At 41.0% G+C, this 15,494-nt stretch overlaps 1 protein-coding gene across 23 annotated transcripts in view; it reads right to left on the bottom strand.

Annotated features, from left to right (window-relative positions):
- Positions 1-15,494, bottom strand: part of LOC117399365 (protein scribble homolog) — a 149,822-nt gene that overhangs the window by 31,995 nt on the left and 102,333 nt on the right. For 20 of the 23 annotated variants that reach the window (XM_059022129.1, XM_059022133.1, XM_059022130.1 and 17 more), the window contains exons 23-29: positions 7,715-7,891; positions 7,088-7,204; positions 6,477-6,665; positions 5,763-5,882; positions 5,569-5,625; positions 3,654-3,710; positions 2,781-2,861 (exon numbers count right to left, since the gene is read on the bottom strand). In XM_059022129.1, coding sequence (XP_058878112.1) covers positions 2,781-2,861; positions 3,654-3,710; positions 5,569-5,625; positions 5,763-5,882; positions 6,477-6,665; positions 7,088-7,204; positions 7,715-7,891 — 798 coding nt within the window. Of the gene's footprint in view, positions 1-1,870; positions 2,501-2,780; positions 2,862-3,653; positions 3,711-5,568; positions 5,626-5,762; positions 5,883-6,476; positions 6,666-7,087; positions 7,205-7,714; positions 7,892-15,494 lie in introns of those variants that run through there. The other 3 variants (XM_059022132.1, XM_059022150.1, XM_059022152.1) reach the window with 2 other exon arrangements.

Genomic DNA, 15,494 nt, shown 5'->3' with positions numbered 1-15,494 from the left:
CATAATACAGGATTAAAAAACAATGACAAGAGAATGGAAGGAAAGAACATTTTAAATAAAGGAACAGAAAGAAAGAACAGGGAAAATACCTGTTATGCATAAATCCCCCAAAATACAGCAGCCACCCATAGAAGAAGCAAATCGGAGGAAATAACTTACTGTGAAATGAAAACACGAAGAGTCTGTGTCCACGCACGCCTCTCGGCTCCCTGTCTTACACACAGCAAACTAGTTGCGGAGGCACTGCATCACACCCCTCTGCTGCAGGCACAGCCCCCACAGGCTCCCGGCAAGAATTAAAAATAAACTGTGACACGTGCCTGCTGGGGTGTCAGCTGTGCAATGACACCCAGCCTTAATTCCTGACCATCTCCCCTCCCCTCAAACACACAGGCACTGATTCACCCAGCCAGCAAGCGAAGTCTACAAAGACTTCTATTAAATTACACAGAGGGGAACCACAGCAGTGCTCAGCAACATAGAGGTATTCCACAAAGTACACTGAGCTTCATCAATGGCATATTTTCCCGTACTTATTACAAACTTCCTACAGAATAATACCTGGATGTCTTTGTTAGATGTCTGTTGTTCACGCCTCCTTAAAATCCCACATTATGATTTTTTTCAGAAGTACTGCTATTTTTCCACGTCCATGTCACAATACTACAGGTTTACTTTGGTTCCCTGTGTTTTGGATCGACTGGATTTAAATGTAGCTTTTCCAGTCTACAACGCCAGCTTTTCTTGCCTTTCACATCGCTTTAAAATACAGACATAAAAACAGAATAAAGAAAGAGCATGTACAAAAGGTTGTGGCTCACCCCAGCCACAGGAGCGAAAGCTGAACTTCATGGCAGCAAATCGACTGTAACCAAGGTTGCTGAACCACAGCATTTACTGGTCAAAGATTGAAATGATTCACAATCATTATTGAGAATGAAAACAAATACTCGTGACTGATCTCTGAAAGCTGCTCCACATATTTACTGACATGCCATATGGCCTTCCAGCAAATTTACAAAAAATACAACTTGAGGTTTTTAGCACAAGTATGTACCCATGTTGTAATCTGTTTTTTCAGGTTACATCACAATAAGCTTGTCAGCATTTTAAATTTCTTTGTACTGCACTAAATGCTTTGGTGTAGCAAAGAAAGCATCCAATCAATACACAAACACGAACAGCGAGAATGATAGTAGAGACGGAGGAATCTTGCCTTGAGGGAGCCAATATTCTTAATGCTTTCCTCCTCCCTAGTCTACTCCAGCCAGATTCCTCAGATACCAACAGCTCTGGGCAGGTGCAGAGTGCATCTGAGTGTACTGGACTGGAATTCCTCTGCCTGCCATGTCATACATACAGGAGCACACTCATACAAACCTGCAACTGGCGTTTCCCATTCCCAGGCAGCTCTGCACTCCCATTCCTACTGAATGTCCTTGGGCCCCTCGGACACAAAGGACTGGGAACCGTGCCCCCACACAAAAAATATTCCATCTTCCTACATTCTCTCTCTCTCTCTCTCTCTGTCTCTCTGTCTCTCTGTCTCTCTGTCTCTCTGTCTGTCTGTCTGTCTGTCTGTCTCTCTCTCTCTCAATATTTTTTCAAAGAACTGCTTCAGACATTTTATATATAATCTACATACTGTAAAGAGCAGGGATGGAAATAAGAATCTCACTAGAGAGGTTTCCTTTTCATTAAATGGTATGGTGTAGAAAACAACTAAAAGAGCAGAGACAATAGTAAAAGGCTTTCCCAGATATTGAATTTTTTTTTTTTTTTTTTTAAGAGAGGCTGGTTGCTTGATAGACTCAGTCAGACCCCACACTTTAGTATCCTCCAAAAAAAAAAAAAAAACCATAGTGAGAAGCCCTCACACAAGCAAGGTTGGGAGTGGGATATAGAAAGTCATTCTGTACCTGACTGATACAACTGCTGAAAGCATTTTTTCTTCTTAAACATTAATCATAAATAAACAACATTTAAATACTCTGAAGGCTGTTGTAAAATGGTGACCAAAACAATAATAAAAGCTATTCTAAAATCAGACAAAAGACATGTTTGTAGCAACTGAAGGGGGAAGCTGAGCAGGGTCACACTGTATGCACCGAGAGTGACCTTGTGACAGTGATCCACGGCCAGGCTTTCTTGTTAAAAGATGCACAGACAGTGAGGCTCTTTCAAGTGGTTTCAGTTCAGCCAGGTCGTGCTCTATTTCTAGAGGAAACTGAATTGCTAAGAGATTCTATTCTAGGGCTACACCTGCTTGGAAGTTGCGGTACAGGAAATCAGATTTCAATGTACAATTAAGTCTATAAGTCTATTAAATTACAATGCTTGGGGAGATTGTCAATGGAATAGTAAGGTTTAAAAAGCCACAGTTACAAAAATGACTGAAATAATAGCATAGGGAAAGACAGCCATGCCTCTCTTCTAGTTCATGTCCAGTCAATTGTCCAGTCCATGTCCAGTCATGATCCATGGCCAAGTTGCACTTTTCCTAAACCAAAGGTAATGCATTGAAATTTCCTGAAATTCTGTTATTGTAATAGGAATGAACTGCATCTTCAGTTCTATATCTAACTTTTAAGCTACTTTATTGCAAGACCAGATAAGATGTGCATGCACTGACTGGCTTCAGTTCAACTGAACACTAAATTAGCTCAACATATTATCACAACTCAGGGTCACATGATCAATTGTCTGTAACTCTGGTTATAAATGATTCTGTTTGTGCCCTCAGCTGTTCGGTGCACGGGTTTAAAACTGGAAGCACTTACCCTGCTCACTTTCTGTACGCTGGCGTTGGGAAGGGCTGCAAGAGTCTTGTAGTCCAATTTTAGAGGCCCTGTGCTGAAACTCTGTGAAAACACACAAGAGAGTGAGCAAGAGGAACATGTCCAAGGTATCGTGCATCACAGGAATGTAGGGGACCTACTGCACGACGACCTGAGCCTCCAACAGACCCTGAGAGTGAAAGGGACACAGGTCTGGCAGCTCTGCTGGTAGCAAACCCACTCCTACTATAGGTAATAATAATAACAACAACAACAACATCTTTATCTTTATATAGTGCCTTTCATAGTGGACCACCATCACAAAGCGCTTTACAGAGGTGGGCTGTGAACTGTGCATTATATGCAGAGTCACTTACAATAGGGCATTGATTTAACATCTCATCCACAGGATGGAGCACAAGGAGGTTAAATGACTTGCTCAGGGTCACACAGTGAGTCAGTCAGCGGCAGAGGTGGGATTTGAAACGGTGACCTTCTGGTTACAAGCCCTGGACTTTAACCACTGGACCACACTGCCTCTTGACAGAAAATCTGGGGTTTACTAGAGGGGCACGGTACTGTTGGGTAGAGCACTGGCCCATAGGGAAATCCCAAACACTAAGTTTATGGAACCACTGCAATAATGCAATGGCCCACTACTAAAAGACATATTGTTCATGTACATTCCCATAGCTGTGCTCGTACAACAAATACAACATCTTAGATCTTGTATTGTATTATCAGATCAGTAGCAGTAGTGAGTGGAGAGTTAAACAAAAGCTTCATCAAGTCAGTAAAACAGAGGCTCTGAAGCCTGAGAGCAGAGCAGTGAGGGTTCCCAGCAGGGTCTCGGAGGTAAAGACAGGAGCTCCTCACCTCAGCCTCCTCCTCCAGCAGGCGGTTGGCCTCCTCACGCTCCCTGCGCATTTGCTCCTTCAGAAAGACAGAGTGAGGGCCAGGGAGGGGAGGGAAAGCACCAAAACACAGGAAAGGCAGCCAGGGACAGGGGAGATGTTTGAGGGAAAGAAACAAAAGGGAAAGCCATTCTGTTACAAAGAGCTTGTTAGATTCATCAGCAATAACTGAATACAGGAGACAGCTATGGGACAGGAGAAAGAAGGAATATACTAGACTTCAGCAATGTGGATCTCTCTTACAGGGAAACAAGAGATTATAAAATAAATCATTTAAAGAGATTTGAAGGAACATGCCATGCCAGGAGTGGGTAAGTGAAGGTTAGGGAGGATAGGGTCAGCAGTACTGCTTTGCTACATTCAACAAATTCAGTCCTGAGACTTTACTTATTGACACAAATGAGACATGTCTCACATTCACAATGTGATGCATTTTGACCCCGCAAACTGACAACCCCAAAAACACTCATTTGTCTTTGTAAAACACGCTCACACAATTTTTTTTTTTTTTTTTACATTTTATTTTGTTTACCAGGCAAAACAATGACTGGCTTGTGATAAGTCAAGCGATTAGGCCTAGCTACAGATGTCTTTAACAGAGTCAACTTCATGCATGCCAGGTTGCAACGCGGTCAACAACACATTAAAACGCCCTCCGAAAAACAACTGTTTGACAATACAGCCAGAACTTTCAATTGTATAGGATGTGCTTACAGTATGTGCTTGCATTGAAACCAACCCTTAGGTAAGCGGTAAGAAAGAACTGGTCTTCCTAAAAACTGGAACCACATTATAAGATCTGGGTTCTGCTTGACACTTCGAGTTTACCCAGCAAGCTAAGATCCACACTCATTGACTATATTAGAAAGATGCTGGAGGTTGAAAGACGCACACATGGCTGTTCATGGGTTAAAACAACACTCATGCTTCGGTCTGTTGTATAACTAAAGACAATGAACATGGCAGTGGTAGTTAAATGGATAAGATGAACTGGGATGGTAATATTTTAGAATGCGCTTTTTCACAGATCAGAAGTGCACACAGATAGAAGGGAAAATGTGAGCACTCATAACAGTAAGAATAAATGACTTACGCCAATAGTTTTAGTACCCTAATAAGAAGCGTTTCATATTCACAAACCATTCTGTGATCGTATTGATCCTCACATTGACTTCTCCGAATAAGTAATGTTTGAATTATATTTCACTGCTGCCACCTGCAGGCTAAAATTGCAATGACCCATTTTTGATTTGGAGATTAGATGAATAGTGAGGATCTTGAGACATGGCAGGGTTTACTGTCCATCCATCTACTCACAAATCAGACAGCAAACCAATGAGAAATTAATTGTGGGGCTTCTATCATTAGAACACTGCAACTTAGATGCTTAATGATCATGTGGTGGTAAACAACCAGAAAGGCCTGTTAAATGTATTGAAATAGCCATCCATGAATAAACAATTTAAAGAGAGAAACTTTACCAATCTATTAAAAAAAAAAACATAGGGGTATATTCACACATATGCATACCAAGGCTTATACTAGTCCAATACTCTGGATTTTGGACCAGTCCAACACTTTCAGAAGTTGGTCAAAATATAACAAGATTCAGTCTGATGTTTTGAGCTTTGTAGCACACCCCGACACACAGTGTTGAAGCATAAATCTAGATTTGAATCCATCACATTTATAAAGGGGCAACCAGGATGAGCCCTTCATATAGTGAATGTTATCTGCTGGTAAGGAGGTGCGTAAGGAGGGCTTGTTAAGGACGGTCAGGAGTATCTTTTAGAAAAGGCTTAATACTGTTGCGTTGCAGCCTGTTTGTGAATATACCCCCATGGATGAGAAACGAAAGGTGGGTTTCTTTCTCTCACCACTTTCTCCAACTCCTCTTTCTCCCACTGCGTAGACTCCCGCACCATCTCCATTTCCTAGTTGGAAGAAAACAAACACAAAACAACCTAATCAGTAAAAGGTGGTCACCTGCCCCCCCCCCCCCCCCCCGATTTTGAAACAATACTTGAGATGCTTTGAGTTGTTCATTTCTATTTGAATGTTGCATCCTCACCTTCTGTATGATCTCCATTTCCTCTGGGCTGAGGTCCCTGTCGATGGAGGAGATACTTTCCATGCTGTTCTTCCGACCAATGCCAGTGGCAAAGGGGTTAGTGATGACACCAGGGGATGCCTGGGGACACACAAACACTGATCAGAGACAAGGCAATACAAACACTGTGTGTGTGTCAGTGAGTGAGTGAGTTCAAGTTTGGCTACTTAATAGTTACGAGAAACTTTAGAAATGCCTAGAAACTATACATACAGCGATGGTTAGCCTTGATTGCCTGTACTTTGCATGTTAATCACATACTTCTGCACTTATTCCTGTCTCTGTGACTGAGTACCAATAGGTGTGTCACATCCCTTAGCTCTCTTGCTGCCAACAGGGGACCAGAAATCAATGTAAGAGTACACAAAGCTTCCCGATGCCATTCTATTGACTGCTGTAATAAATGCCAAGTAGAACAAAACACTGCTTCAGTTTCCAAAACATACTTTGCTTAACCAAATAAGTAACTCATGCAAAAGCACTTTAACATGGAATACATTAAAAAGCTTTAACACGAAATACATTCAGAAGTAGAAATAACAATATTTGAGTAATTAGAACCTCTCAGAATGATTGCAAACACGATTGAAGCTGTATTTTGAAGCTACCATGTCCACGATCAGGAATTACCCATAAAGAATGGAATATGTCTGCGTGTCTGGCCCCAGGGCTCACCTCGACGCTGCCAGCGTCTTTGGGGTCGAAGCCGTCGCACACCAGCATGGCCAGCGTGTCTCCGATGCTGCGCAGGATACGCACTGCCTCAGTGTGCGTCATTCCCAGCAGGCTGTGGTTGTTCACCTCCAGGATTCGCATCCCCACTTTGACCCTGCCATCCCGGGCTGCCGCACCACTCAAGCTCATCTGCAGGGGGAAGCACCCAGTATCAGGGGAATAGCTGGAGCAAGCATGGCATTTCTATTCCAAGCTAATGCATGATGGTTACCTCACCTCTCAAATGTTCTCTTAAAAGCAGTTCCTTACTGTCTTTTTAGAAGCTGCAGTTTTGTTTCTCATACAGAGGTTTCCTACTTTTAAAAAAACACAGGAGTCCCATATTTCCACTGCAGGCAAAATTGCCAATTTAACATATTTACTAAGGAGGGGGCAGTTTTCCTGTGGGGGGAATATAGGTCTGTGTCTCCAACATAACTGAAATCAGAAAATATGCAAAAATCCTGAAATTCTGTTTTTTTGTTTGTTTGTTAAAATAAAACTTATGAATCATCCTCCAACGTAAGAAAAGCAGCAGAGCAGGTGGCGTGTTATCCAGTGAGGCGTGGTACCTTGGAGATGAAGATGCCCTCGTCAGAAGGGTCAATGGGGTTCCCAGCGTGGCCCTTGGCTCCGCCTCGGATACTGATCCCCAGCTTCTCCCCCGGGAGCTTCTCAATTAAAATGTCCTGTCAACCAGGGAGAGATGAGACATTCATAATCTACAAAGAGTAGAGGCTGAAAGACTGGGAGAATCAAGAGAGGAGCAAACTTGATCAAACAATAAGGCATTGTCTGGTACGGTGATTGTGACTATTACCTCCTTGCACACACAATGCGCCCTGTAGTTACAGTTGGATGCACGGTGATTACTGCTAGCTGAAGGTCACCTACAGTAGATCACACAGGTATTTCTGAAGTGGATTTCCAGTAGTTATGCAACAATTAATCCATTTTTGAATGCTATGGATTTTAATTTTGCAAGCCTCAATTAAACATTAATTGATCAATGAAATCGCCTTGGTGCCCTATTTGGACTTCACAATACATTACATTTTTAGCATAGGCATATTCTCAGTTGTATTTGAAGGCTTTCATGAAGTCAATTCATGTTGTGCTTCTTACATTTGAATAGCAAAGTGCTCTTAATGCCTGTGTTATTGTAGTTGTCCAGTAATTTCCAGTGCACTGTGCCTCACCTGCATGCCCGGCGGGGGAGGGTCCCTGCGCACCAGCATGCGGATCTCTTGCTTGTTTGAGAGCAGTGCCCGGACGGCCTCCTGGTGCGTGGCATGGCGCAGGTCGATGTCGTTCACCTCTAGGATCCTGTCACCCACCTGCAGCCCATTCTGAGCAGCCAAGCCCTGGGAGATCACCTGGACAGAGGCACACAAGGAGGGAGGGAAGAGCAGCCATTAGACAAACAACACTGCTTTTCTGGTGAGTTGAAGAGAGTTAAAACAATGTAATCATTCAAACACATTCACAATAAGAAAATATGTTGACTTATACTTTAATGTATTTCTCATAAAAGAGTTTGAGGGAAGAAAAAAAAAAGGATTTCTTCACAAAACATGCTTTTACCTGATGGAGTTACCTATGCTATCTTGAAAGTATGGTGTTTTAAGTATGTAGGAGAACTAACACATGTCTATGCATAGCCAATACCTAGATTGTGATAACCTTAAAAATCAGTCTAATCTGTATTCAAGTTTAGAACAGGTAAGTACAAATCCAGAGCAATTGCAATTTACTTAATCTGGATATACTGTATACAGTACCTGCCATTAGCAGCTATTCAAATAAATCCCCATGCCAACATACATTAAATCATAGTACTCAAAGTGTTATATGGATTAACAAACATATCCAGTGTAAAGACCCATTGTGAATACACATACACCATTAGAAAGAAGGGTTGTACAAGTATTTAAATATAATAAACTTATAAATTAATAAATAAATGAATGAATGAATGAATGAATGAATGAATGAATGAATACATGAATAAATCATTTAAGTTGAAACACAGCAACACATTTCAAACAATACATTTCCACAATCTCTCCTTCCATATTTTTCAAAACTCCTTGAGCGTCTAGTTCACGTACGCCTATCACAATACATATCCGACAACTCCCTCTACCCCCGATTCCAATCTGGTTTCCGTCCTTCCCATTCCACAGAGACAGCCCTCCTCGCTGTCCAGAATCATCTGGCCAACTCCTCCCACGCTGGCCTTTCTTCAATTCTCATTCTCCTTGATCTTTCCTCCGCCTTTGACACAGTCGATCATTCCATCCTCCTCTCCACCCTTTCCAACCTCAGCATTTCTGGAACACCCCTTAGCTGGCTGCACTCATACCTATAACAGCCTCACCTCTCCCCCCTCCCTTCTGACTGTTGGTGTTCCCCAGGGCTCTGTCCTCTGACCCTTGTTATTCTCTCTGTACACCTCACCTCTTGAAGCTCTAATCTCTTCATTTAACTTCCCCCACCATTTCTTTGCTGATGACACCCAGATTTTCTTTTCCTTTCCTTCTTTCACCCCTGACCTTTCCACCCGTATAACTGCTTGCCTAACTGCTATCCAATCTTGGATGGCACGCCATTACCTCCTCATTAACCCATCAAAAACTGAAATCCTTTTCTTTCCCTCCCCTTCTTCTCCCCCTCCCACCCCCACCATTTCATTTCCTCCCGTCCTTCATTCCAGTTAACTCTGCTCGTAAACCTCGGCGTCATCTTTGACGCTACCCTTTCCCTTGCTGATCATATCTCAGCCACTACACACACCTGTCGATTCCACCTATTTAACATCCGCAAAATACGCCCCTCCATCTCTTTCTCTGCCGCTAAACTTCTGGTTCATGCTCTCATCTTCACCCACCTCGATTACTGCAACTCCCTCCTCATTGGCCTTCCCTCCTACGCCTTCACACCACTACAGCAAATTCAAAATGCCTCTGCTCGCATCATTTTCAACCTCCCCCGCTCCTCTCATACCTCCCCTCTTCTCCTTCAGTTACACTGGCTCCCTGTTTACTATCACTGCTTATTCAAATTCCTTACTCTAGTCTATAAATCCCTCCATGGTCTCGCCCCACCCTACCTGGCTGAACTTCTCTAACTATGCTCCCCCCCTGTCCCTTACGCTTCAAACTCTGTTGTCCCTTTCGGTCCCACCCTCGCCCTGTGCCCAATCCCGTTTCCGTTCCTTCTCCCTCCTGGCTCCCCTTCATTGGAATAAACTCCCACTCCATATAAAACAGTCACCTACACTACGCAGTTTTCGCTCCTCCCTTAAAACACATCTTTTCACCCTAGCCTATCCCACTGCGTGCCCTAGCCCCTAACCCCCGGTCAGGACCCTGCTTGTTTGCCCAACCCTGCCCTAGCCTCTGTTCTCACAGTAAACGTACCTTTTTCCTTCCGCCATTTCTCTTGATTGTACCGCTTAGTCTAATAACTGTAAAGCGTCTTGGTCAAAGGCGCTATATAAATAAATAAATAAATAAATAAATAAATAAATAAATAAATAAAATAAAAGGCCATTTAGACAGGCACATCATAGCATACCTGATCTGGGCCACGCCCCCTAACTCACGATTGGGAGTCATACAGTATCAAACTGGATTAGCAGGAGTAACTTGCTTTATATATTTTCACCTTAACTACTCAGTGTTCAGCTAAGTTTAAATCCTTTCACACAACGATTTGAACTTTTGCATTTCATATTTTACAAAAAGCTGAAGGCAGAGCAATTTTATTTATTTATTTATTTTTTAAGAATTGGAATTTTAAAACTTTAAAAAGAACAAGTCGCACAGTATGTTATACTACCACAGTATGAATTATTCTATTAAGATCTACAATTTGCTCAAAACAACGTGGTGCTGCAGTTTGTTAGAAAAATTATATCATATAAAATAAAGAAAGTACTTTCTTCAGCTGATGGTAAACACAATTAGAGAATGATTGGTTATATTGCTTAAAATACAAATCTACTTACTAATACAGGTTATTAGTTAAGCAGAGATTTTTGGCACAGGATAAATAAAATAGGTGTACGGCAAGTGACCATTAAATGTATTTTAATACTAATACAGTATGTTCTGATGTTAAGTAAGCTTCCAATGTTGTTACAAATGACTATGTGGAGTTTGTAGGAAAAAAAATGTATTTACTAATTTACCTAAAAAAAGTTTGAATACTGTAAATAACTTAAATGTAACTTATTTGAGAAAGTAAACTATCCTGTTGCAGATTTTAATTGATATAATGAAACTTCTATATTGACAGTTTCCTTCAAAAACATTATCAAAATACTTTATCAGTTGAAAAGATCTTCCTCAGACACTGCTAAGATTGCAAGTATCATTGCTTGGTTTAGAAGCATGTTTGCAGTTTAAAAAAAAAAAAAAAAAACACATACCAAATCCTTCCCCGGGGCCCATGGCGGCTCTCGGCAGCCTCGATTATGATGGTACAATGAAGACCAACAGGACTAGGGCCCAAATATTCGAAGTGATGCGTAATTCCCTCTCAATATTTGAGCTTCGCATAAATTAGTGCTTTTGCACAAAAAATTATAATTTTCCAACACAGCACAAAACAGTTGCGTGAAGTTGGAAAATAGCATTTTTTTTTACTCAATTCGCAAAACCACCTGCGCATTCAATAACAATATAGCAGAAATGCACAAGAGCAACGCGTGAATGCGCAGAATTGGAATACTACACAACAACGTAACACTTAATGTATTTGTTTACGATTGTAAGTCGCCCTGGATAAGGGCGTCTGCTAAGAAATAAATAATAATAATAATAATAATAACAACAATGTAGTGTAATGGAAACATTCTGCTTATTGCAAGCCTGTTACGCGTATCGCAAAACAGCCATTTTCATTCAAATTTGGCCTTCGGAGCAATTCAAATATGTTTATGCTTAAGCATATGACATTTGCGCACATGCACACATTTGAATCTAATGTTTATCATTAACACTGGCATTAGCATGGCTGATAAGCTAAATATTTAAAAGGGCCATCACAGATTCTACAGAATTCAAACAGATGTATCTATGCTGTGCTGTTTGCTGGGAAGTGAGTTTATGATTTCTCTATTTCTGTCGCCATAATTTTGACAGATGTCACACAAATATGAGTACATGTTACCTATTCTAATTCATCTCCATTTTCTACTTCATTCGTTTCTTGGTTTTCTGTTGCAGAACCATCTGTTTTTTTTTTTTTTTCTTTCTCAGTATTAGCCGTGATCCCGCTTATCAAACCACTATTGCTCTGTCTCTGGACTCATCTGATTTTTGTAATGTGTTTTTTTCTAAGTCGCCCTGGATAAGGGTGTCTGTTATAAGAAAATACTTACATACATTCATACATTAACAAAAAAAAAATATTAATAAGCCAGGTGCAATCACCTGTTTTTTTATAGTATATATAAAACTTGGGGGCAATTAAACTTAAATAAAAAGGGCTGAATAGGCAGTGGAATAAGAAAGGAGCACCTTTCATAACTTTATATTCAAAACGCCAACAAAATTTACCAATACAGTAAATCAGTAGCCTAGCCTACTACTGTATAAGCAGTGTCTTTGATATTGAAATCTATGTGAATGCAAGGTAAGGAGGTGCAAACTGATGCTGCTATCACAATCATTCTTTTGAATATAATCATTGTATAGATGTGGACGGAACCTTGTATGATCGCTGGGTGTTTTCCATTGTTGTAGTACCTCAGAAAGCGCCTGCATTTCAATTCAGTGATTGGGTGAGGGTGCTGGAGTGATATGGGCGGAGTTAAGGCTTGCTTTTTAAAAGCGTCATTTTGTGCCTCGCAAAACTGGTTTTGTGCTTGACGCATAGTTTTGAACATGTCAGGCTCTCGCAAAAATTGTGCTAAGCATACATTATATTTGTGCACAGCGCAAAACGGATTGTGACACGCAAAAAGAAGGTTCGAATATGGTACATTTTGTGCATTCGTGCATAAAGGTCATTTGCAATGCGCATAACCTGGTGTGCAAACCTTTTGAATATCTGGACCTAGATACCTTTCTAAGTAAAGAAGAACACCAACGTGCATTTCAGAGCAGCTGGTTTAACAGACAGTCTCAGCCCACAGCCATACTCACTTGTGCTGTCTTTTCGGGTGAGACGTAGTTGTAAGTGACTCTGCAGCTGATGCATAGTTCACACACCCTAGTCCCTGTAAGTCGCCTTGGATAAAGGCGTCTGCTAAATAAACAAATAATTATAAATATCACATGGGAGATACTGAAATTGAAGAAGGAATCTATGAAAAAAACCTAGGAGTTTATGTTGACTCAGAAATGTCTTCATCTAGACAATGTAGAGAAGCTATAAAAAAAGGTCAACAAGATGCTTCGATGTATTGTGAAAAGTGTTGACTTTAAATCAAGGGAAGTAATGTTAAAACTTTACAATGCATTAGTAAGACCTCATCTAGAATATTGTGTTCAGTTCTGGTCACCTCGTTACAAAAAGGATATTGCTGCTCTAGAAAGAGTGCAAAGAAGAGCAACCAGAATTATCCCGGGTTTAAAAGGCATGTCATATGCACACAGGCTAAAAATTAAATCTGTTCAGTCTTGAACAAAGAAGACTACGCAGTGATCTGATTCAAGCATTCAAAATTCTAAAAGGTATTGACAATGTCGACCCAGGGGACTTTTTCGACCTGAAAAAAGAAACAAGGACCAGGGGTCACAAATGGAAATTAGATAATGGGGCATTTAGAACAGAAAATAGAAGGCACTTTTTTTTATACAGAGAACTGTGAGGGGTCTGGAACCAACTCCCCAGTGCTGTTGAAGCCGACACCCTGGGATCCTTCAAGAAGCTGCTTGATGAGATTCTGGGATCAATAAGCTACTAACAACCAATCGAGCAAGATGGGCTGAATGGCCTCCTCTTGTTTGTAAACTGTCTTATGTTCTTAATTTGCCCACAGAAACCTGATGTGCACTGAAGATACTGCAGGTTTAGTCCACTCGGAGGCAACTAACTTGCAAGGAGCACAGACACACCTGTCCCAACATTTTGAGAGGATCTTAACCTCACGATCTCAACAGAACATCCATTAGTAACAATGAATCTCAAATTACGTTATACATGGATTTGTAATGTTCACCTTTACCCAACATAAAACTTGATTGTCCTATGTTAGTGTGAGTAAATTATGTATACAGATAAGTGATCTACTGCTTGGTATTTATTTTGTATTCATTATAAAATTAGTCTTTTTAACATGAATGTTTTTATCTTTGTCACTGAACTTGTTGCCCTGAACTGCCTGTGCTCCAATGATTTAAGCATTATAATATATTAAACTAAGCCCTGACACTGAACTTTTCAAAATGCTGAGCTGGAGTACTTAAAGGTTTACTTCCAGAAGTTTTAGGAACAAGCAATTACTTGTTCTAGTGACATCAGACAAAACAAAACAAAAAAATGCAACAAGCATTGATTCAGCTCATCACCCGAGGACCTTGTGTCAAATTCCTGACATAGCTCCAATCCCTCTCCCTCCCGTCTTATCTATAACCCAACGGATGGCCTCTTTGTCCTGTGGTCGAGCAAACAGGCACATGTTTAAGAAATCGCCCAGCAGAGCTGTGTCTGAGATTTGCTCACTTTATATATATATATATATATATATATATACAGACGTGCTCAAATTTGTTGGTACCCCTCCACAAAAAACGAAGAATGCACAATTTTCTCTGAAATAACTTGAAACTGACAGAAGTAATTGGCATCCACCATTGTTTATTCCATATTTAATAGAAATCAGACTTTGCTTTTGATTTTTTATTCAACATAATATTGTAAATAAGAAAACAAATGAAAATGGCATGGACAAAAATGATGGGACCGCTAACCTAATATTTTGTTGCACAACCTTTAGAGGCAATCACTGCAATCAAACGTTTTCTGTAGCTCTCAATGAGACTTCTGCACCTGTTAACAGGTAGTTTGGCCCACTCTTCCTGAGCAAACTGCTCCAGCTGTCTCAGGTCTGATGGGTGCCTTCTCCAGGCTGCAAGTTTCAGCTCTTTCCATAGATGTTCGATAGGATTCAGATCAGGACTCATAGAAGACCACTTCAGAATAGTCCAATGTTTTGTTCTTATCCATTCTTGGGTGCTTTTAGCTGTGTGTTTTGGGTCATTATCCTGTTGGAGGACCCAAGACCTGCGACTGAGACAGAGCTTTCTGACACTGGGCAGTACGTTTCGCTCCAGAATGCCTTGATAGTCTTGAGATTTCATTGTGCCCTGCACAGATTTAAGGCACCCTGTGCCAGGCACAGCAAAGCAGCCCCAAAACATAACCGAGCCATGTTTCTCCATGTTTCACTGTAGGTATGGTGTTCTTTTCTTTGAAAGCTTCATTTTTTCGTCTGTGAACATAGAGCTGATGTGACTTGCCAAAAAGCTCCAGTTTTGACTCATCTGTCCAAAGGACATTCTCCCAGAAGGATTGTGGCTTGTCAATATGCATTTTAGCAAATTCCAGTCTGGCTTTTTTATGTTTTTCTTTCAAAAGTGGAGTCCTCCTGGGTCTTCTTCCATGGAGCCCACTTTCGCTCAAAAAGCGACAGATGGTGCGATCAGAAACAGACGTACCTTCACCTTGGAGTTCAGCTTGTATCTCTTTGGCAGTTATCCTTGGTTCTTTTTCTACCATTCGCACTATCCTTCTGTTCAATCTGGGGACGATTTTCCTCTTGCGGCTGCGCCCAGGGAAGTTGGCTACAGTTCCATGGACCTTAAACTTCTTAATAATATTTGCAACTGTTGTCACAGGAACATCAAGCTGCTTGGAGATGGTCTTGTAGCCTTTACCTTTACCATGCTTGTCTATTATTTTCTTTCTGATCTCCTCAGACAACTCTCTCCTTTGCTTTCTCTGGTCCATGTTCAGTGTGGTGCA

Source organism: Acipenser ruthenus, chromosome 4, assembly GCF_902713425.1.
Source record: "Acipenser ruthenus chromosome 4, fAciRut3.2 maternal haplotype, whole genome shotgun sequence".
NCBI lineage: Eukaryota > Metazoa > Chordata > Actinopteri > Acipenseriformes > Acipenseridae > Acipenser > Acipenser ruthenus.
This window is presented reverse-complemented; position numbering and strand designations above follow the sequence as displayed.